The sequence below is a fragment of the Denticeps clupeoides genome, chromosome 6 (assembly GCF_900700375.1).
Source record: "Denticeps clupeoides chromosome 6, fDenClu1.1, whole genome shotgun sequence".
Lineage (NCBI taxonomy): Eukaryota > Metazoa > Chordata > Actinopteri > Clupeiformes > Denticipitidae > Denticeps > Denticeps clupeoides.
In genome coordinates, this window is record NC_041712.1 from 10,695,639 (window position 1) to 10,718,392 (window position 22,754).

General features: G+C 41.9%; 2 protein-coding genes across 2 annotated transcripts in view; both read left to right on the plus strand.

Moving 5' to 3' along the window:
* The window catches only part of npas2 (neuronal PAS domain protein 2), a 48,489-nt gene extending 41,869 nt beyond the window's left edge, over nt 1-6,620 (plus strand). The window contains exons 14-22 of the mRNA XM_028982510.1: nt 266-392; nt 526-629; nt 872-934; nt 1,169-1,378; nt 2,124-2,324; nt 2,536-2,726; nt 2,872-2,964; nt 3,101-3,293; nt 3,811-6,620. Coding sequence (XP_028838343.1) covers nt 266-392; nt 526-629; nt 872-934; nt 1,169-1,378; nt 2,124-2,324; nt 2,536-2,726; nt 2,872-2,964; nt 3,101-3,293; nt 3,811-3,993 — 1,365 coding nt within the window. The 3' untranslated portion in view covers nt 3,994-6,620. The remainder of the gene's footprint in view (nt 1-265; nt 393-525; nt 630-871; nt 935-1,168; nt 1,379-2,123; nt 2,325-2,535; nt 2,727-2,871; nt 2,965-3,100; nt 3,294-3,810) is intronic.
* A 3,704-nt stretch (nt 6,621-10,324) lies between these two features.
* radx (RPA1 related single stranded DNA binding protein) lies at nt 10,325-18,134 on the plus strand. The gene is made up of 15 exons (XM_028983791.1): nt 10,325-11,044; nt 11,299-11,441; nt 11,517-11,706; nt 11,894-12,002; nt 12,190-12,290; nt 12,453-12,572; nt 12,722-12,817; nt 13,298-13,465; nt 13,924-14,069; nt 15,830-15,948; nt 16,047-16,094; nt 16,333-16,427; nt 16,501-16,806; nt 17,684-17,866; nt 17,969-18,134. Exons 1-15 carry the CDS (start codon nt 10,450-10,452, stop codon nt 18,118-18,120), a joined length of 2,571 nt encoding a protein of 856 aa, XP_028839624.1. The 5' UTR covers nt 10,325-10,449; the 3' UTR covers nt 18,121-18,134.
* Nucleotides 18,135-22,754: the final 4,620 nt, after the last annotated feature.

A 22,754-nucleotide genomic window follows, 5' to 3' on the forward strand; every position in this document is an offset into this window, starting at 1 on the left:
ACTAATGAAGATTAAAGGGGATGTATGAGTACTGTTGCACATTGCAAAGCTGTGTGTTGTACAGGTATGGTAGTAGCCTAGTGGGTAACACACTCGCGTATGAACCAGAAGACCCAGGTTCAAACCCCACTTACTACCATTGTGTCCCTGAGCAAGACACTTAACCCTGAATTGCCCCAGGGGGGACTGTCCCTGTACCTACTGATTGTAAGTTGCTGTGGATAAGGGCAGCTGATAAATGCTGTAAATGTGTGTATTTCTGCAGGGGCAGGAGGTGTTTCTGGACATGTGTCCATCTTTGGAAGCCCCACATGAACGGATCAGCGGGGCACACTCCGTCTCATCCCACAGCTCTCGCAAATCGTCCCACACTGCTCTGTCTGACTCGGCCTGTAAGTATTTGTTTTTAAAACTGCATAACAGCCAAACCAAAACACACTGGACAGCCCAGCTAACAGATGTTTTTTAAAGAATAAGCACACACACACACACACACACTGACTACTACTTCTTTTTTGTACATAGCCAACTCTTCAGTGAGATACACAGAGGCCTGCACGTCCTCTCGGCAGTCGACCGCTATAGGAGCAGAGAAGAGTTCCAGCAGAATCTCTCAAATCGGCTCCAAGGTGAAAAGAAACCCACACTTGCATGCATCAGCATTTTCACACAGTGACACTCAGCAAACAAGTACTCTGAAATACTTCTCTATTACACACTTACACCCATAACAGTATGCTGTTTAGCTTAGTTTGTTACTGTAAATGTATTTATCCTCCATTACCTGATGTGTTGTGTGTGTGCATGTGTAATACACCCTTGTGTGTGTCTGAGTGTCTGGTTGTTATGCCCTGCTGTGTTCCTGTACCAGACACTGCTTCAGCGTCAGAGTTCCTCAGAGCTCCTCCCCCTTTCACCCACCTGCAACAACCACGTTATGGTCAGTCCCCTCCTCCCCTCTCTGCAGAAGATGTCAAAATTGGTGATGTTTATCCTGTAACCTCTGCCCTCTCTGACCCTTTAGCAGCAGCAGCAGCAGCAGCAGCAGCAACAACAGCAGCAGCAACAACAGCAACAACAACAACAGCAACAACAGCAGCAGCAACAACAACAACAACAACAACAACAGCACCAACAGCAGCAGCAACAACAGCAACAACAGCAGCAGCAACAACAGCAACAGCAACAACAACAGCAGCAGCAGCAGCAGCAGCAGCAGCCACACTCTCTCTACCCATTCCAGCAGCCCCAGCTAGGAGTGATGCACCAGCTGAAGGAGCAGCTAGAGGAGAGAACACGTATCCTGCAGGCCGACATCAAGACCCAGCAGCAGGAACTTCATGACATTAAAGAAAAACTACAACTGGCCAACCTGCAGGTATACATACACTTGGGTTATCAAAATGAATGTGTTAATTGTTGCAATTAATTAATAAATTATAAATATAAATAAATGCAAGTAATGCAGTTTCTTAATTTTCTGTGTGGAGTCACAGACACAGGCACAAAAACAATCCATACATAACGATGGAGACAGACAGTGAAGGTGTTATAGGGTTGTTGGATCACATGATCCATCTTCTATGTGACTGAGGGTGCATCAATCGAATTAGCCGTTAGGCAGAACCTTTTTTTCTAACTAAAATGCAGTTTGCATTTTATTCCTGTATTATTTACCACCCGAGTCTGTTTGGTTTGTTTGTTTGTTTGTTTCTTTAATGACCAGATCATCTCCCCGTTACTCCCTGTCTGAGCCTCTTTCCCTCACTTGTTTCTGTCATGATTTCATATTGTGCATTATAGTGAGATTCAGCAAGCTCTCTCACACACATGCAAGTCTGAACTGGAACCCAATGAGGGGTGCCTGCAGCATATATTTTGAACTACTTTTATATTATGTGATCAGCCAATTATTGCACTGTTCAGTTTCCAATGATTAATCTACATAATTTTATTTGACATTAATATATAAGTATATATTAATATAATTCCTTTAAATCACCATTCCTCTAACCAATAGAAGTAAACATGATAACAACACTCTTTTATTAATTGTGGTTTTAAAATACACCCTAGCTGATAAATCAGGGCTACACATTCTACTGTTGTCTGCTGTGGTTCAGATGTTGCTACAGCAACCACTTCATGGTGATTTCCCTACGGCAACACTGCAGCAACAGGGGCCCGGACGGCCGGTGCAGCACAGCCAGTCCGGAGTCATTAGGCAGACGAGTGGTCACCTAAAGCCGCCCATGTGTGGTGGACCTCACAGCTCTGCACCACACACACTGCTCAGAGAGACTCCCAGCAGCTCCTCACCTCAGGTGATGACACACTACTACAAAAGTACTACAAAACAATATACATTAACCATGATAATAAACTTGTGTTTTATCACCAGTGTCAGTACTCTTTCCAATTCCTCTACACCCCTTTTATGTTTTGATTCCAATAATTATTTGTGGATTTAAAGATGTAAAATGCTGTAAAATGTTCAGTTTATAATTGTGAGTGTTAAATGCTGAATCTCAGCAGCAGCAGAGGATGAGCCATGGTGGTTCCATGCAGACTGTCAGCGTTCCAGTCCAGACGCAAACCAGCCTGACCATGCCCTTCTACAGCAACCCCATGCTGTTCTCACACACACACCCCAACAGCAGAGCCATGCAGGAGCCCAGCCAAAGTCATCCAGACACCACCGACTATGGCCAGGACAGGCAACTTCGGTACACACACGCCTACACACTTGACACTCTTCAGGTTTACAGCACAATTAAATGAAGCAACAATGAAATCTAGCAAAGCAACAAGAAAAGCATCAACTGGAACCTGAGCGTGCCTGCTGTCTGATGTAACTTTTCTATTGGACAGGATGCTGCTGAATCAGCCAATGCAGACACCTGTAGCAGAGAGCAGTGGGAGCGCTCAGTCTCCACTCTGTAACACAGCCATCCAGCAGACCAAGTGTGTATTTAGCGGTACTTGTATCTGTGGCATGTTTTATTTCTGTACATTTGTACATATTTGAACTTGTGCTATAAACAGTCTTAGTTTCTAGATAGAAGATTGAGCTCATTTTTGTCTTGTTTGTGTGCCACAGATACTCTCTAGACCAGCAGATGATGGCATCATCGTTCCCCATGCAGCAGGTGAACTGTAACGCTGTGCTGGTGCCCTCACCGGTCTTCACCTCACCCATAATGATCCCACACAACACTTTCATCACGCCACAAGCCCCGCCTACCTACCCATCGCACCCACACCAGGGCCAACAGCCACAGCACTTCTTTCAGGTACTAGATGGGAAGAGAGCTTACAGCAAACAATGTTGTTTATGTCAGCATGGGTGAAGCATAAGATTTATTTTCATAAAATGAAATAAATTTTATGTATTGATATTTGTAGCATTGATCACTGATACATGTGTTTTTGAGCATCCACCCCCTTTTTGTTTCCAAACTCCACTGGATTTTAATAAAAAATGTGACATGCATTGGGTATTACATTTTTTGTATAGATTTAACAGTTAAAGCTATCTGCTTCCCAGGAACATGCCACCTACTTTGGGAACATCTGATGTAGAATCTAAAAACTAAATCAAATAAAATCAACTTCATAAGTATAGCCTCCTCTGGCGAATATAGTGGCAATATATGGTGACCTGCTGTTTGTTTGCTTATTTGTATTCCTTTAATTAATTAAAGCTTCATGTGACTCATTCGAATGTAAATGTATATGTGTAATTATTATGCACACACAGTTTACATTAATTAATTGCTTCTCATGATCCTTTACCCACTCTGTTCACAGATGCAGCCTCAAGGCCTCTTGCAGAGTGGAACTACTCAGACTTTCTTCCACACCACTAATATCCCACAGCAAAGCACTTTGGGATATATTCAGCAGCCACCACAGACACAACAACAGCAGCATCACCATTCCCAAACAGCATCCAGCAGCCTGTCGGACTTTAGGAACACGCTCCCACGGTAGCTACGGTCACCTCAGAGCCGCTGAGCTAAGGTCGTCCAGAGCAGCCAAAGAAACTGCATCGATTTTTATGGTATGCTGGATAAAAGGGTGCACAGGAGGCTCCAAAATTGGCTGATAGCACATTTTACAGGTAAAGACACTGATGTGCTCGATGAAACAAACGTCACTAGGCAGCCAAAGCCTTGCTGTTTCCACAGAAACAAGCTTTGACCTGTGAAACCCATCCTGAGGTGACCTTAACCCCCGAATCAGGGAGGGCAAGCCCTACCCCCTCAGGCTTACAGTGCCCTCACCCCAGCCGCTGGATGCAGAATCATGTGTAGGACAGCGGTGTGGCTGTTTATGTGGATGGGTCTGGGGTTGAGCCTCACAGTGGAAGACACAGGTTAGAAAAGTGTGGTGCCTAACCTCAGTTAAACAATGCCATTTTAAACAGGCATTACACCTAAAAGTACCAGCCCAGTACAGACTGTCAGGATTGGGTCGGACTGACCTGCCTCAGTCTGTAGACAATCAGCGTAAGAGGACGAAGAGGAGGAGAGAGGTGCAATTTCTGCTGTTACCGCCTCAGTGTCCCATACAGAGAGAAAGTGTTGGCCATACTGTAATCCTGAGATGCTGCCCAGCGTGGAGCTCATCAGACAGGAAGCAAAAAACAAAACCAGTTCATCACAACCAACGTGAGCATTACCATACTCTTTCTCCACAAACTGTCACCGTTTCTCCAAACTATTGTCCTCAAAATTGCTCATAAATTGGTCGGAAATCGGATCATGCTTTTATCTCAGGTTGTTGCAAGTTAAAAATATAATTAAATATTATTTTTAAAATAGCAGAGTTTAAAAATTGGTGTGTATGTATACACACAGGTCAGCCACAACATTAAAACTACCTCCGTAGTGCTGGATCGTATCTGCGCTGCCATTACCAAAATTATATTTGTAAATGTTAAAGGTATAAGCAATAAGACACACAAAAGGATAATCAAAACTCTGTATAACCCTGTGTGCTATATAGACTAGAGCTGGAATGCTTGGCCCAGGTCGGCTCGGGTTCGTACCCAAGTCCTATCATTTTAGTTGGGCTCGGTCACAAACCTCCGGTCTATAGTACCTATCCTTCCATTACGATTGGCTTCTTGTAAATTTGTTTTCGCCGATTGGTAAAAGTGTTTTTGCATGTTGTAAATTTATTTTACTAAATGTTGAAATGTTCAATTGACTTGCAATCCTTGGCCACCGTTGTCAGGTGATAGGTTTCGATTATCGCGAGATAGATGTAAAATTTTATGATGTGAAATGTTTATAATTTCCCGCTCATAGCGTGCGCATAGACAATCGATTTTTTAAGGGGCTGAACATTGCGAAAGGTGACAGGTCATGGCTGTATGGAAATGGTAAAAACACTGACTGCGTGCCTGTCATTCATTTAAATGCACCACACAGTATAACAGTCGAGTCGAGCGTTTATATAGACTCTATATTGCCTGCAGTATAAAATAAGTAGAATAAGAACAAAAACCTGCAACTGCTGTTTATTGGGGTTGGGAGGTCCTGGCTTGTCATGGACACAGCCAGGGGGGCTACAGGGAAAAACTGACTTAAAGCGAACCTGAACAATAATTTGTGGTGTGGATGGGAACATTGCTGACAGAAGGCCCTCGCTACACTGTTCCATTCGCAGCAACGTTTTTCAGTAGTTTTACTGTTGTGGCTGATCATTGTGCCTGTGTTAGGTTCTGACTGACCAAATTGAACAAAATCATTAGAGGAAATGTCCATGTTTACTGTAAATGACAATCAGAAGTTAGTATGTACTGTAAATGACAATATTCAGCTTAGCTCCAAGTTTTTTTTTTAACTGTTCTGTCCGGCTACACAGTTCATCCTTTAATCATCCACCTTGTACTGGAGCTCAGAACTGCCACCATGGAGAAAAGCATGAAACACACATTTCCCATAAATACAAGCTTGTATGTGGGCTACATGGTAGCATGGCGGTTAGCGACGTGGCCTCACATATCCAAGATTGTGATTTTTCTCCGGATTCCGGTTCTCCCGATTCCACCTGTCATCCCGAGGCATGCACACTATGTGAATTGGCGACTCTGAATTGTCTGTGGGTATGTGTGCACCCTCCAATGGGCTAGTGCCCCGCCCTGGGAGAGTCCCCACCTTGCGTCCAGTGTCCCGGGATGGGCTCCGGCAGCCGGGATTGAGAGATTGAGTTTTGTATGTGCTTCTGTAATTAAAGTATTACTTTTCCGATTACGATAACACACTAAAAATGATTTTAAACTTTCCTGTCGTAAACTTTGTTTTGTTTTATAATGGAAAAAAGTCTTTTGGTGGCAGTTCTATGCTGTAGTGTTTTTTTTTTTATTTGATCAATTTAGTCCCATTGACGTTTAAGTGGTTAAGTGCTACTGGATTCTGAAGGTCTGGGCCATTTGAAGGGTATGCCGAGGGTTTCTGTTTCCTTGATTGCCAGCACTTTTTCTGTTTCTGTTCTTTAACTGTGTGCTTTAATAAGGACAAGGTCACTTTCCTTCACTTTGTTTGCCACCATCCTCCTTTTGATAACCGATGCTGCTCAAAAAGACAAAGACAAAAAAGAAAAAAAAAAAACGACTGACTCACATTATGTGCCGTTTTACCCTTTTCTATGTGCAATGTCAATTTCAAACAAATGAATGTTTAATTTATACTTTTTTAATGTAATGTTTTTTTGTTTTCTGTCTGCTGACATTAGGCAAGAGTAAACGAAAACTGATGTACTTCTGTAAATGAAATGAAAAGTATTTTTGTATGAAAATATCTTTACATTCCTTCAACCATGGATAGTGCTGTGCTTGTATGAACCTTTTGCTGCCCATAAATCTTCTCTCTTTCACCCATTCCATACGAGATTATTACTACCGGATTATTACTTCAAAAATATAAAAATGCAGGGCTTTTATCGTAATGGCAATCATCAAGACCAACTTGATTGCCGTATATGTAGCTGCAGTAGTGCCTAGTGCCTGTTGCTCTCTGGTTGTTGGTTGGAGTGAGTTGAGGGGGGTAGCGTTCTGTACTGTTGGATAGTAATAAGAGCGGTACGTCAAACCAAAGTGTGAGAAAACTGGGTGAAAAAGCATGATATTTGCATGTGGCAGTGGTTGGCCTAGCGGGTAAGGAAACTGAAGGTTGCCGGTTCGAATCCCGAGCTGCCAAGGTGCCACTGAGCAAAGCACCGTCCCCACACACTGCTCCCCGGCGCCTGTCATGGCTGCCCACTGCTCACCAAGGGTGATGGTTAAAAGCAGAGGACACATTTCACATTGTGTCACTGTGTGCTGTGCTGCAATGTTTCACAATGACAATCACTTTCACTTTCAAATAGAAACAGCCCCAGGCCTATTTTAGCAAAATGTAGGGCTCTTTATGTGGAACTACGGTGAGCACCGTACACACATACACATGCATAAGCATGTTTCAAAAATATAATTATAGATTTATATGTAAAAGCTGCAGTTACTATTAAAACAATTGTTCTATAATATGCTGAACAATTAAATGTTTTTGTACAGTCTAAAAAGTCAGAACATGTTTATGCGATTTAGAACAATTTGGAGCTTATTTCATATACATCAAAAAAAGATTTTTCACTCTGGTCAAGCCAGTCATGCTTGTGTTCATAACCATGCAGCTTTTTTAATTTCCCTGAGCATGTATGGATCACAGATATGATTTTGCACTTTGTTACCTACAAATGGTGTCCACGAAGTGGGTCACAGTGGCTCAGGTTGTTACGGCCCAGAAAGGGGCTGTGAGATGTGCTGGTTCAGTCAGCGGGATGGATCAGAACTCTCGTTGCCCTGCTCATTGTAAACGCCTCCTATAGCACTACGTTAGTTTGTCATTTCGGCATCCACTCACAATGTGTCGGTGCTGAAGCAGGTCAAAAACTGTCCTAAATGTTCTGAGAACATGTGACTTTTTCTCTCAGTGTTATGACACGTGATCGTAGATGAATCTTAGCTGTCTTGACAGTTACCGAAGGGTATTATTTTAATCTATTTATTCTATTTTTTACGTACATTTTGCTTTTTGAAAACTTTTTGTAAGTGTTAAGACTCCTATGACTGAAGTCATAAATTACAGAAGTAGATGTACACGTCAGATTTTCTCATTATACTTATGACAGTTTTGACTCGTCTTGACACATTATTATACTTCATGAAGGTGTTATAAACCATAAAGTCTATTTGACTGCATTTGCTTGCGGCAGTACTTCACTAAGTGTTCACACCCCAGCAGCCTGTGGTGAACAGACCAATCCCATATGACTTGTGACATTACCACTGACCTTTCCAAGATGGTTGAAGGCAATGTTAACCCACCTGACACATCACCAATTCTGTTGTCTCAGTCGAGCAAAACACAAAATTTCTCCCATTTCAAGATATATATGTATAAAGGAACAGATTATATCTCTTGTGTGTGAGTCAGTTTTTAACGCGTTTCCAGATCTTGTCTTTGACGCTGTGTAAATGTCGGCTAGAATTGCTCACAGTAAGGTGTAATGGTACTGATTCTCTCGCTGTGACCTGTTATTTTGATGTCACCCACTGTATTTGTCCCACTTTTATTCCCTCTTCTTGTTATGCGTACTGCATTGGGTTTCCTGAGGTTCAGACGCTGGTGGAGACTAATGTATTTACTACCAGACTAGACAAAAGTGTGGAAAACCCGACAGCCATTTCTGCCCGATAAGGGCTGGAATCACATACTGTAATATAGAATGTACAAAAATGTTTAGAAAATACAATTGTTTATTTTGTAAGATGTCAAATAGATTTAAATACATTTATATACATTATATGATTTTAAAAAGTACAAAAACAAATATTTTGTAACAATTACAATTGAAGTGTCTTATTGGGGGAGGCAAAGTCTTTCTTTTCTTCAGTACTGCAAGTGGGTGTTGCACAGTCAGTGATATTGTATGGCTTTTTTTTTCTGTATATACCATCAAAACAAGCTTTAACATATTGTTTTAAAAGAAATTAATAAACAGCAAAACAGTTTACATTCTGAAACAGCGTGGACATTAATGTGATAGTGATATTAAATTATTTTTATTCAATCTTGAAGATGTGACATATAAAATAAAATATTTTTAAAAACATTTTCATGCTCATGATTGTTGATTTTGGGAATTGGCGGATTTGGGAATTGGAGGATTTGAACCAAAATAGAATGCAAAGAACAGAAATGATAATACCCAGTTCGCTGAACTAACTTTTACATGCAGATTAATTTGATTGTATTTGCCTCTATGTTAACAAGCTCTTCTTTGGATGGAGGGATGGGTCCTACGGAAGGAATACTGATAAAAAAATATATACAAAAAACAACAGTATGACAGTTCCTGCTCATTACAGTTTTAATCATTGTGGTTGGATGTGGTTGGCTGATTGTTAAAAACTGATTAATTATAATCACGATGTGCTTGTTTAATTGGTTTTTTTAACTTGACAACAAAAACAGGAGGCACCAAAGCAAATTTTTATCACACAGCAGTTGATTTGTAGTTCTCGAGACCAGTTTTCGGGGCCTCGGTCTTGTCTTGTTCCCGGACCGAAACAGCGTATCCTCACAGAGCAGTTTCATTATTTATTCAGATACAACCAGTCGGTTATTGCCCATTAGCGAGCATTTACCAAACGCCCTTATCCAGAGGCCATACAAGCAGTACCTACAGTACTTAGTGGGTAGTTAGTGGGGTTTGAACCTCTGCTTCATAGACCAGCGTGTCGCCCTTTAGGCCGCAACCATCCAGAGATAACTGACAACAACTGAATGTGACAGTGATTGAAAAATTGAAAGTAGTAATCTCTGAATACGGCAAGCCATACATTTTAACAAACCAGGGAAAAAATGTGGGATTTATCATGTAGGGCCAAAAAAACATTCTTGTCACATGATTAAAAATGCAAATATTTTAAATTAAAAGTGTGTAATAATGTGTAATGCCTTATTTTTTGTACATCGCCTGTCTTCTTTCAAGTCTCTTCTTGCAGTTTTCTGCCAAAAAAATTTGATTTAGTCCCCTGAAATTTTCTCTCAGGGTTCTTACGGTCAATAAAAAAACTGGAACAGTTGTGGGATTTGAAAAGAGAAATTCCCAGGCCTTGAAAAAGGTTTGGAATTCAAAATAAAGTTTTGGCACCACTCCTTTCACTTTCCATGAACTGCAGTGAATTTGCTGGTGCGTTGTTGCGCGCCGACCCCCCAGCCGGCAGGTGGCAGCACCGCAGCCTTCGAGCCACAAATCCACGCGGCAACAAAAACGAGGAAGATCCCGTGACGACCGTTGCCGCGGACGTGTTTACAACTTTCTCCGCCCCCGCTGTCCGGTCCTGAACCGCTGCCGACGGAGACGCTTTAATGCCGGGGACTGATTTCCAGAATGCCCCGTGCTGAGAGCGCGGCCCCGCTGGGGACCCCGGTGCTGAGATCCCCCCTCCTGTCCGCGCTGAAGGAGCTCGCCGCCTCCAGGACCCTCCGCCTGGAACCCGACGTCCCGCTCCGCGTCGCGGTCGTCGCGGTCGAGAGGTACCTGGCCCCCCACGCCGGCGCCGGGCCTCTGGGGCCCGGCGACAGTTACGCGTATGACCTGACGGTCACCGACGGCATCTCTCGGGTCAAATGTCACCTTCGTCCCGGCCTGAACCGCCTGGTGCACACGCTGTCGCTGCGCAGCGGGGCGGAGGTGCGCGTCTCCCGGCTCTCCTTGGTGCACGACGAGAGGAGGCTGCACCAGAGCTTCGTGCGCGTCGAGGATCTCGAGTGCTGCCCCGGCGGAGAGTCGGCGGTGCTGTCGTCCGTCGGAAGCCTGGCTGCGCTGCTGGTCTGGCCCGCCGACGATGCGGGAAACTCGGCCTCGCTGCAACCCGACGGCCCGCTGCGTCTGGGCCGGAAACATTACCTTTCCCTCTGGAACAACGAGGACGCCTACGGGCCGATCTGGAGCCCCGGAGCTTCTCCAGTGGTGGTGGCCGATGGTGAGGTTCTCCTGCGAGTAACGGGACTCAGGATAGACTTCTTCCCGATGAAAAATGTTTTATTATGACTTGATCACAATTGGCTTGACATAAAGGCAGTTCAAGTGTCAAACACGTTTTACAGTTATGATTTAGTGAAATGCAATGCCTTGATGTGTATTGGTTCCTGGGGCTAAGGTGTGTTGTGTTGGCACAGTGCAGTGTTGATTCAGTAAGATTTACCTTTCGTGTGTGTGTGTTTTTTCTCTTCACAGCGTCAAAAATCTGTCTTCTGTCTGATCTTGAGGCATTCTTTGCCAGATCCAAGCGCCCGTTTCCTCTTCTTGTAAGGGTGATGCACAAATCTCGTCTGCGGTATTATGGGAAACCGAACCTGGCCATTGACTTTCCATATCAGGTAAGAAAAAAAGTGCTTGATAATTCCGTTTTAATAGCCACATGTACACAATTTCTTCTGTTCGCTGTAATACAGGCCTACTTTGAGGTTGCTGACCAGAGTGGGACAATGTCTATGGTCCTGTGGAATGACCTCTGTCTGAAGTGGTACCAGAGACTGACAGTAGGAGCTGTGCTCTACCTGGAGCAGTACAGTCTGAAGAGCAGCTACCAGCATCGGTCCAGACCCCAAGTCAGCGCTCACCTTGTGGCTTTCCACTCTACAGGTGTGGGACAGAGGGTGTCTCAGATAGCAGTCCTTCGGTTTTTAGTTGAAAGTGAAGTGATTGTCATTGTGAAACCGTGACACAACGGAATGTGCCTCTGCTTATAACCATCACCCTCGGTGAGCGGTTATATTCTATGTTCTGTGTGTGTTTATTTCCCTTTTATGTATTTGTATGTCTTCCACAGAAATTTGCCTCAACCCTCATAGCCCCACAGCGGTGCTTTCAATAGTGCCGCCACAAAATGTAAAGCCACAGTGGCGTTTACCTGATGTCACATACCGCTTTACCCCAAGGTAAGACCTCACAAGTGTGGTGGAAAAACCTGCCCCAGAAAGTAGGATATAGATGTTAGTTAACCACTGATTAAAAGTTGCCCTTATATATCATGTAATGTAAAGCTACACAGTAGTTTTTGCCCAATCATTTGTCATTTCATCTGTGTTTCATTTTAAATCTTTATGTCCTCTTTCTTATATCTAGGACTGAAGTAGAGCATCTCTCCAGTAACCAGACTGTGGATGTCATCGGTCTCGTCACTTTTGTTGGGCGTGTTGAGAGAGTCAGGAACAGGGGGAACACAAGTAAGCTTCATATAAGTATTGTCCGTTACATTTGAGGCTTATGTTCATAGTCAAATCGCCCTGGTCTTATAACACAATTTTAATATAATGTAAAATAATCTAATATACTAAAGGTCTTAGTCCCATCCCTGTACTCTTACTGAATAGTTTCTGTTTTTTCAGTCCCAGAGAAGTATTGGACGTACCGCTGGGTTCATGCGTTGGACGGGACCTCTGACTCACCGTTCATCCTTGAGATCTTTGCTTCATCACAGCCGGAAGTCTTCGACAGCATATGCCCAAGTAAGTTCAGCATCTTTTCAGATTTGTTTTTGCCTCAGTTTGTTAGCATTGCTCATTTTAACTTGTGACGTTTCCAGCAAATTCCTACCGCAGAGCTGATGTTTGTGGTGCATGAGGTCTGACCTTACTCGTCTTCTCTCTGTCCCCAGTGACATACCTGGTGTGTACCCAGATGAGGGTGTGTAGGGAGCCAGGCTCTGCTCTGTATCTGACCAGCAGTGCAGAAACCCAGATCTTTACCACAGGTGAGAGTCAAAGCCTAGGACAACACGGACAAGTTTAGTCTTTAGTATCAACAACAAAAATGTTAAATATATTAAGATATATACATGGTATATACACGGTTAGTGGCATTGCCTCACACCTCACACAATTTGAATTTGGGATATGTCTTGCGTTTGCTTTCTCTCATCCTTGTTAGTGTAGGATTCCTTAGGGTCCAGAGGCAAGTATGCTAGGTGAATTGGTGACTAAATTGCCTGTACGTGTGAGTGAATGGTGCGTGTACAGATAGTGTGTGAGTGAGTTTGTTAATTGCAGGTATACTAGTCTTCATACTAGGATATATCTATTTTTATTTGTAATTATCTCTGGTTAAAAATGACATTGAGAATCGTGGGTAGATTTGATCTACTACTCTCAGGGATTATCTCAGCTATTATTAAGTTAGATTATTTAATGTGTTTGTCAGCGGCAGTGTAGTGCATTCTCTTTTTTAAACCTAGGTCATCACAGGAAGCAGCCATACCTGTCCGATCCACAGGTGAAGGCCTTCATCCAGTGGACCAAAACCCTGAAGGACAAATTGATGCTGAGAAGGACCGCGGTGGGTGGCTACTATTGCTACCCTCCTCCTCCACCCAGCTTCACCCCTAGCACCGACGGGGAATCAGGTTAGCATGTGATTCAGGCAGTGGTTACATCTACAGTGGGTTGCAAAAGTATTTGGTCCCAATGACCTTTTCCACATTTTGTCACATTACAGCCACAAACATGAATCTATTTTATTGGAATTCCATGTGAATGTGGAAAAGTTCAAGGGAGCTGAATACTTTTGCAACACACTGTACTTGTCAGGAAGAGATTCAGGAACCTTCAGAAGTTTAGGATAATTTAGAAAGATCCTGCCTTGTATTAAAATCAAATTGATCTAATGGAATGCCGCGTTCATAAAATTGACCTTCACGCTAGTGAAGTATCTGGTCCGTAGCAGATATGGGTTCGACTACATCAACGTTTGTAACTTTTATCATAGATTTTTTTTTATTAATTTTGTAATATTTTCTATTTAGACTCATTTAATTTTTTTTTTCTTTTTTTTAATATGACCCTATGCTTTCATAAAACTCAGGTCAGACCCAGTTAGTTGCACTTGACGACCTCAAGGTGGAGCTGGAGAGCCTACAGTATCGGGAACACAAGCGTCTGGCCATTCAGGGCCACATCACAGCCGTGCGCTACCACCCGTGGCCTGGCCAGATCACCGAACCCAGTCAGGTCTGTACCTGCTCACCTCATGCCAGCTTGCATGGCAGTACGAACAGCCTGTCACGACTTGTCTTACTGACCAAACAAACAAGCAGTGTGCATTTTTAAAGCAAGCCTTCGATACGTTAACTGTATATTTCTGTACTTTGAAAGCTTTGAAAGGGCAGTGTGCTCAGGTTTGTGTAAAGAGTAGTGTGATCAGACCCATGGAAGGAGTGAATTGAGTCCCCATTCCCCCTTTTCTTTTGTGTGTGTACCCTAGTGCTGTGCAATTAATGGCAATTGAAAAAAAATTGCGATTTAAGCACATGCGATTTCTAAACCGCTTAAGGCTGCGATTTTATCCATTAATTTATTTAGATTTTTATTCAGAATATGTTCTTGTGCGCATGATTTTAGATCTGACGCAGCGCACTGGGCAATCACAGCTAAGCTGAGCGGGAGAAAGATGTTAACCAATCAGAGCGCACGATGAAGCTGATCGGCAGATCAACATAAAATATGGATGCAGGTCAAAATAAAAATGATTTGGTGCCAAAGAGAAATTCAACGTCAGTCAACTATCATATATGCAAAGATCTGATGCCTGTGCACATTGTCAGTAAAGACGGCTTCCGAAGACTAATTCAAACACTTGACAAAAGATACGAACTGCCATCTCGCACTCATTTCTTGCAAAAAAAACTTTAAACAGAGAAATCAGTTTTTTGGTTTTGATTTATGTTCGTTTTTATTTATTGTTATGACTGGAATTGAGGTTAGTTAATCTTTATTTTTTCCATGCTGTCTGTTTTTAAGACAATTTATTACAGTTTTGTTTATCAAGCAGTTAGTACTACTATGTACAGTATGTTATTATTTAGAGTTGAGGTCAGTTAGTTATTTTATGTTGTCTGTTTTAAAGACAATTTTACTACAGTTTTGTTTATTAAACACAATACTATGTTATTTCATTGTGAAATGTTTTGTTATGCACTTCTTGTGTACTGAATACATTTAGAATGTATGTAGCTTGTTTGAAAAAGCAAAAACAGTTGCCAAAATCACAAATAAAATCGCAATCGCAATATTCGTTCAAAAAATCATAATATGATTATTTTGTCCATATTGCACAGCCCTAGTGTACACTAATTGTGTTGCCACAGCAACCGAGCCCACTCTGCTGTACAAAAGTTGTTTCAAAGTCACTTGATAACTGTTTATAAGCACTTTCTTATCTGTGGGATTTGTGCTAGATCAATATTTTAATCATCAGCTGGAAGATCTGGCGGGCATATTGATCTGTGTGCTATTTCTCTTGCAGTTTTGGAGTTGTGATGATAAGGGTCTGCATGCCATTATTATTGTTTTTTTTTATGTTTAGGATTATTTATTCCACGATATTAATTTGATGTGCAAAAAAGCCAAGAAGGTTTTTAAAGTCATGCTTGTTAAGGTTTGCAGCATGTTTTTCTGATGGCCATACACCTTTTATCTCACTGTCCATACCTCGACAGCCCAATTGTAATAATTTAATTTTACATCACCTTACATCATCTTTTTAATGTTTAGTCATTTTTTTGGAAGTGCGTGTTTTTTCTGATTGTGGAAGCTGTGCATAAAGAGTACTACAATAAAAGTTATGTGACACAACTTGCCATTCTGATCCATCACCAAATACTCTAACTGTAGCAACCACATCAGATTATTTGGTGCATATAAATGACAATGCCTTACATATGAGGTATAAAACAGCCGTTTGGTTTAATGGCAGTATTTCTATCTTGCAGGCTGATCAGTCTGTGAGTTTTGTCCCTGATTTGGTGGTCCCAGGTCTAGAAGATCGAGATACAGTCTCCACAGACGGCATTCAGAGCCTTAAACGCAAACGACGGAAGCCTAACAAAAGGTAGTGTGTGTGTGTGTTTGTGTTTGGTTGTTTGGTCTCTATATATGTCTAGACCTTTGCTGATTTTGTTAATAACGCCTCCTCCTTCTCTACCTCAGACAAATGAAGTGCCATTACATGACCAGACTCCAAGTCCGGCCAGAGAGGTGAGAAGCACAGCAGACAGGCTAACAATTTGTGTGCTTCATCATCATGTTGAATTCTTTTTTACACTTGTATTACATGAAGCAAGACTAGAAAACTGCCGGCAAAAAGGAATGTGATTTTGATACCCAGAGCAGCAAGAACGTTTAAAGCACTGCGGTTTTACTCCAAATGCACACAGACGTCAGTAGTCAGGCATCGGGGGAACTGTACCTGTAAAGCTAAAGGTATATTTTTCAGTGAGATACAGGAAGAAGATTCAGGAGAGAGTGAGGCAGAGGAGGAACCTGACTGTCATGGACTTCCAAATGAAATCCGACCAGCGGAACCAGCAGGTACCTTTGACTGGGTGTTTTATAGTAAAATTCAGTAAAATTTCTGCTTGTGCTTATTGACTTATTCATTTAGATAAAGAACCAGGAGCCCATGCAGAGGATGGCCCTTCGAGCAGCACAAGACGTTCTGCAGACCCTGCTTCTGCATTGTGGGAAAGCAGTATGTGGCCTTTAATAAGGTCTGGAGTGAGCGAGCACCTCAGCACTACTGCTCTGCAACAGGAGAGTATGGCAGAGAGTTTCAGCTACGATGACCGGGAACTGCTGTGTCAAAAGTTCAACCTCCATCCTGCGAAATGGAACCCAGGGGAAAGGCTGGTCCAAGACCCCTTCCCCACTCCTGTTGACCATAATGGCCACTACACACTGACCATACTCAGTAAGTTGAATCTCTCACTAAGCCTGGAGGTCTATGTTTGGGAGGGCAACATCCAAGGCTGTTTGTTATATCTCAGTGGAAAGTTTTATTATTTACTGACTGGAAAGCATTCTAAGCACGAGGTAGGCAGGTAATCAATATAAAATGTAATATTCAAGGACATAGTGCAATATGGATGAAACCAGACAGGGGCAGTGGTTGCCTAGCAGTTAAGGAAGCACCCCCTAAATCGAAGGTTGCCAGTTCGAATCCAAAAGACTTCTGACTCCCTAATTAAATATAGGTTTCGGATGCGCTCTTCTAGCTCGGCTATTTTCTTCATCATTTTGGCTAGTCTTCTACACTTTCCACAGGTAAAATCCTCACTACTGATGGAGTTTGACAAACTGTACATTTCACAAACTGCACAGGGGATAAGTGAGGGAGCCATAACTTATGTTTGTTGAGTTTATGTAATTCTAAATTTAGAGGAAATTCAGGAAGTCCTTGGAAGTAGCACCAGCTCACACCAAACACATCACAATGACAATCACTTCACTTTCACTTTTTTACTTCACAATAATTAGGTACTGACTATAAATGACATTTCTCCTGCATGTACACTTTTACCGTACTCTATATAATGGGTTCACATGGCCAATATTACCGTACTCTATATGATGGGTTCGTGCTGTAATTATTACCATATTCTATATGATGGGTCACTATGGTCACTATTACTTTACTCTATATGATAGAGATCTTTGGTTTAGTGGGTCATTCTGAGAGACATAAGATGCTGAACTTCTGCCAAGTTGTGGATAACTTATGGCGGATTGCCTAGTGGAACCTGTATTGAAGGAATAGAAGACCCATTGAATTATGCTTTCTGTTTCAGGTCTAAATCAGAAGACTGCTGTAGATGCCTTGTTTTTGCCCATTTTGTCAGTGAAAAACCCCCGGGCTGCTGGAATGTCATGGTGTTTCCATGACAACAGCTTGCTGTCCTGTCTGGCATCAGGACACCTCTGCCCACCTCCTAACTCAGACCAGCCAATAGAAATGACTTATCCACCACCAGGTGAAAGCTGATGGGATTTGTTTTGTGTTTTTATTGTTTCTCAACATTGGACAACATATTGGCTCTCCTGACCTAACTGAATGTCTTTTGGCTTGGTTCCAGATGAAGTTATGCTTTCTGCTGCAGATTTGGAAGGAGAGCGGGTGGTGTGTGTACTGGACTTGTGTCTCCTTGGACAAGATCGGGTGGAGATGATCTGCTCTAAGATCTACAAAACCAAAGACATTATAACACAAGGCAACAGTATTGAATAAAAATCTATTTTAAACCTTGTCTTTGATTTTGTGCTGGACCAATGTGATCATCATGTACTTCAACTAAACGAACAAATGTAATGATTACCTCTGTATATAAATGTGACAGTTGCCCTCTACAAAATATTCACCTTGTAATCATGAGTTAAAAGGCTTTTTTAAATGCACTTTTACAGTATAATAAAGTACTCAATACTCGGTTCTTATATGAAGATGCATGCTTATTTGCCTCTGACCATTTGCTGTGGGATTTGTTGGGGATACAGGGTTTGCAACAGGATGTGAACTAATGAAGTTTGAATTCATGACTGTTGCATGGTAAATATCTGAGTTCACTTTCATCTTCTCCAGGGGGTCCCTACCATGGTTTTGAAGGACACATCACTTTTAAACAATGACACATTCAGCACTCATTTTATGAGAGAGTTAATCAAATTCTATTCTTTGTGTGTCTTTACAACCAAACACAGTCACTGATAGTCACTAAAATCTGGGATTTCAGGCCAGGAGGACCCCAAAGTGCGGTTGTTGTGTGGTTGGTGTTATATGACTGTGCGTTTTGCACAGTACCACTAACACTTCTACTAATATGGCTTCTCTTGACCATTGGTAACCACAGCTTAAATGTGATCAAGTTCGTAGCTTCTGGGATTTACAAGGAATGAGGCCTTTCAGGTATGTGCTTCTCCTAGAGTCCACTACTTACTGGAATACTTAACTGATAAATATTTTTCTCAGGTTCCCACTGGGAACCAGCCTTGGCCCATTTGCCATTCATGAAGCAGATTCAACTTCTGGTCACGGTCAGGGGGCGCATATATGTCACGTGGGTGAACTGTCGGCACAGGAGGAGGAATGACGTTGGTGGCCAAGGGGTTAGAATCCTGTGGTGGGAAGGGAGATCTGGGGCGACTGCAGTTGACCGTTGTAGCAACGGGTCAAGGGCTGGGGCAGCAGGAGAGGGGGTTTCAGCGTTGCTGACGAGGTCGAGGTGCACTGGAGAAATTAAAGTCCAATTACCAATTCAGGGTATGTGCTGAGAGGGTGGTCGTTCAGCAGGCAAAGTCCAGGACATCCGTCCATCTGAGGTGTTGTTCCGAAAAGTGTAGTTAAAGCCAGGCATTGTTGAGCATGAAGGGCTTTGACTTGGAATGGACATTCGTTACCACAACATTTAACTTCTATCTCCTCTGTGTGCAGCAAATGCACAGTACTGAAAAGCTGTCCAGTTCACCACTCCACTTGCACAAAAAAAAAACTGGGATGGGGACAGTAGTCCAATTGAGAAATATCTTTAGCTCCACTAAACAGTGCGTGGAAACATTCTAGGTCTGTCACTGAAACAAACATTGAATGAATGACATGAATGATGTGAGAGAATAGAACATGGAGCCTAAAAAAACCACACACACACATTGCTCTGTCTCTCTGTGTGCTTAGACGTCCACGGTCAAACTGTTGGCCAACGCATTCAAAAGTAAAAGTATCATAACCAGCATGACTGGGAACCATTTAAAGTTCAAGTTCAGTTCATTTACAGAGCACCTTTAAACAATCAGTTGACCGAGGTGCTGTACAATGTAATGTGTAAAGTTGGCAGCTAAGAACAAATATGAGTAAGCATAAAACATTTACAACATAAAATAATAAAAACATACAAACAGGACATCAAACAATAAAGGTACCAAAACTACAAATAAATATGCTCCTTACCCAGTTCTAACTAAAAGCTGCAGAGAAAGGGTGAGTTTTTGACCTTGTTCTAAAATCAAGTGGGAGCAGATCTAACAGGCCACGAAGATGGTTACACAGGTCGGGAGGTGCAACCCTAAAGACCCCATCTACACCAGTCTTTAGCCTAGTCCTAGGGATCCAAGATCAGCTGATCAATCGACCCAAATTTGCTTGCTGGACTGTGGATGTGGAGAAGGTCACAGAGGTACTGAAGTGCTGACCCGTTAAGAGCTTTCAAAAGGAGATCTTAAACTCTATTCTAAACTTCACTGGTAACCAATGAAGTGAGGCCAGAATCAGGGAAATGTGTCGAGCTGCTGCGTTTTGCTCTAGTTGTAGCCAATGGGTTAAGGACTGACCAATACCAAAGTATAATGAATTGCAGAAATCCAGCCCGCACCAGATCTCCAGGTGGAAAATAACCTTTGACCTTGGATATAATCCTTAATGGATAAAAACTTTTTTTTTAATGACTCACTTTTTAAATTAATCAATTAATTAAAAGCACTATCAAAAGTCACACCAAGATTGTGTACAAATGGCTTGAGATATTGGAACAAGGGACCCAAAAATTCTGTGGGATTATCATTCAGGCTCTGATCTCATTTAAGACCTGGACAAGGGGCCAGATATAATCATTTAAAAGTGCTAAACAGAACATATGCTTAATGTGATATTGTGAAGACTATTCTGAATATTCTGCCAACACTGTCATTCTCACACAGTCAGTGTATGGCCAATAAATGAACATTCTACTTCCCTTCATCGGGAGTTCATGTTCATTCATCTACTGAAGCCCTTATCAGTTAGAAGCCTTCACAGCCCATGACATCGTTTAGCTCATCATCAAAAGGGCTTAAATTCACAGTAGGACCTCGGCTCAGGTATCGGCAGATTTTTTAGATATCTCATGAATGCCACCTTACTGCCACTAGAGGCAGAAAAAGACAGGCCCCGGAGACCCTGTTGATTGTGTGTGTGTATTTGTGTGTGTGTGTGTGTGTGTAGAGAGAGGCATAAAGGTGATTAACATGCTTGGTTGCTGATTAGAGAGCTGAGCAACTCATTATGTAGTCATTAAGTACAAATGTTTACCACACATAGTCAACACCCCCCCCCCCCCCCCGTAAAACGCACTAAAGTGGAAGCATGCAAATGAGAACCACAAACTGATCTTTAAAAGATAGAGGATACAGATCCCCACACACCTTTAGCTGATATAAACAATATAACAATATTCCAAAATATTCCAAAGACTTGGAAGATGGATTTTGGACAATGCTGCAATGTTGCAGTTCAGGCAAAAGAGCAAGCTAAATTCTAAATGCTATAAATTAATGTACACCGGTTGATTAATGTGTAAAAATACGTGTTATCAGGAGGGGTTAAAGTCATTCTGAATGAGGAAGTAGTGTGCATATGAACAGTCTGCATATGAACTCCTCCCATTTATATTGATGGGTGTCAGAAATAATGTCTGTGTATTTAGTCCATTACGGGAGCAGTAGGCATCCATAAACGGTGCCTGGCGTCGGTATCTTGCTCATGGAGACCTCAGTGGCACTTTGAGGGTTGGTGGTTTATACCCATCCTTATAAAACAATGTATAACAACAATAACAAAATACATTTTGCAATTTAAAAGGTATCAAAATAATTTAGCAGGTTGTATACTTCTAATACTGATCAAAACTGCTCCTTTTGGACAGAAATTTGGCACTTTCTTTGACTGACTGGACCTGTGATGTTTGGTATCTACAAAATCAAGAATATTGTGTACTGTCTAGTGTTGGTTCCAAATCACAATTTAAATTGCATTAGGGTTTATATATTGCATTGACTGTCTTCTACTCGCAGAGATAAATTCCAGTTAAGGCAGTTCAAAGGAGAGTGTCGCTTCATCACCCATCACACAACAGACTAATTAAAACCCATAATCCCTTTGATACACTATAATTACAACCTCTGTGAAGATCATCTCTTTATGCAGACACAGGTTCTGCTTTTATTTGTTCTTTGCTACAAGAGCCTGGATTTGGTCTGGGGATTCAAACCAGAAATGTATGCTTTTATCACATGCCAGCAACAGTAGTCACCAGATTACAGGCAACATCCTGATACAGGCCTGTTGAAACCATCCTTTTTCTTTTTTACTAATTTTTATTGCTTTATTTTCATTCATAAAATCACACACAGAAAAACTGAATAAAACAAATATGTGTACATGAACAGAAATACACACACACACACACACACACACACACACACACACACACACACACACATTAATGCATAGTCTGCATAACTGTCACAGTCCCCGTTCCAGTTGCCTGATCTTGTAGGTCAATACCTCCATGTTGTGTATTCCTATCGCTATTTTCAGACATTCTTCTTGTGTTGGTGGACCTGGTTTGTACCATCGCTTTGTGATGTTTTTTACAAGCTGCAAAAACCTTTAATGCATTATTCCCTGTCATATTACTAAATTACAGCATCATACCTGACCAAAGTATTTGGTAACCCTGAATCTTGACAAAGGTCAAATGAACATTCTCCCCAAATTTTACAATTTAGGGGCAGAACCAGAGAATAAGTCCCTGTTAACCAGTGATTTGTTGTAAAGCACTCTGAATGCCTAAACGGCATCTGGCTCTTGTTTTGGGACTGTGTGGTTGGCAGAAAGGACCCTGATGACTGAATGGAATATAATTTGAATTTAAAAGATGATGACATTGTTTCGTGGTTTAAAAATGATTAATTTTCATGCAGGAACAGACACAGGAGAGGAGCGACTATTTTCAAACTGGCACCAAGAATGAGGCTTGTTTGTTACTGTAAAATCAAAGGATATATTATAAGCATGTAATGTTTTGCCAGACAGATTTTGCCAGGTTGAGGTAA

Bases quoted from the DNA above. Each gene is read 5' to 3' on its own strand.
- radx (XM_028983791.1), top strand. From the start codon at position 10,450: ATGCCCCGTGCTGAGAGCGCGGCCCCGCTGGGGACCCCGGTGCTGAGA. The intron at 11,045-11,298 runs GTGAGGTTCTCC...TTCTCTTCACAG, and splicing joins TCCAGTGGTGGTGGCCGATG to CGTCAAAAATCTGTCTTCTG. The intron at 17,867-17,968 runs GTGAAAGCTGAT...GCTTGGTTCCAG, and splicing joins AATGACTTATCCACCACCAG to ATGAAGTTATGCTTTCTGCT.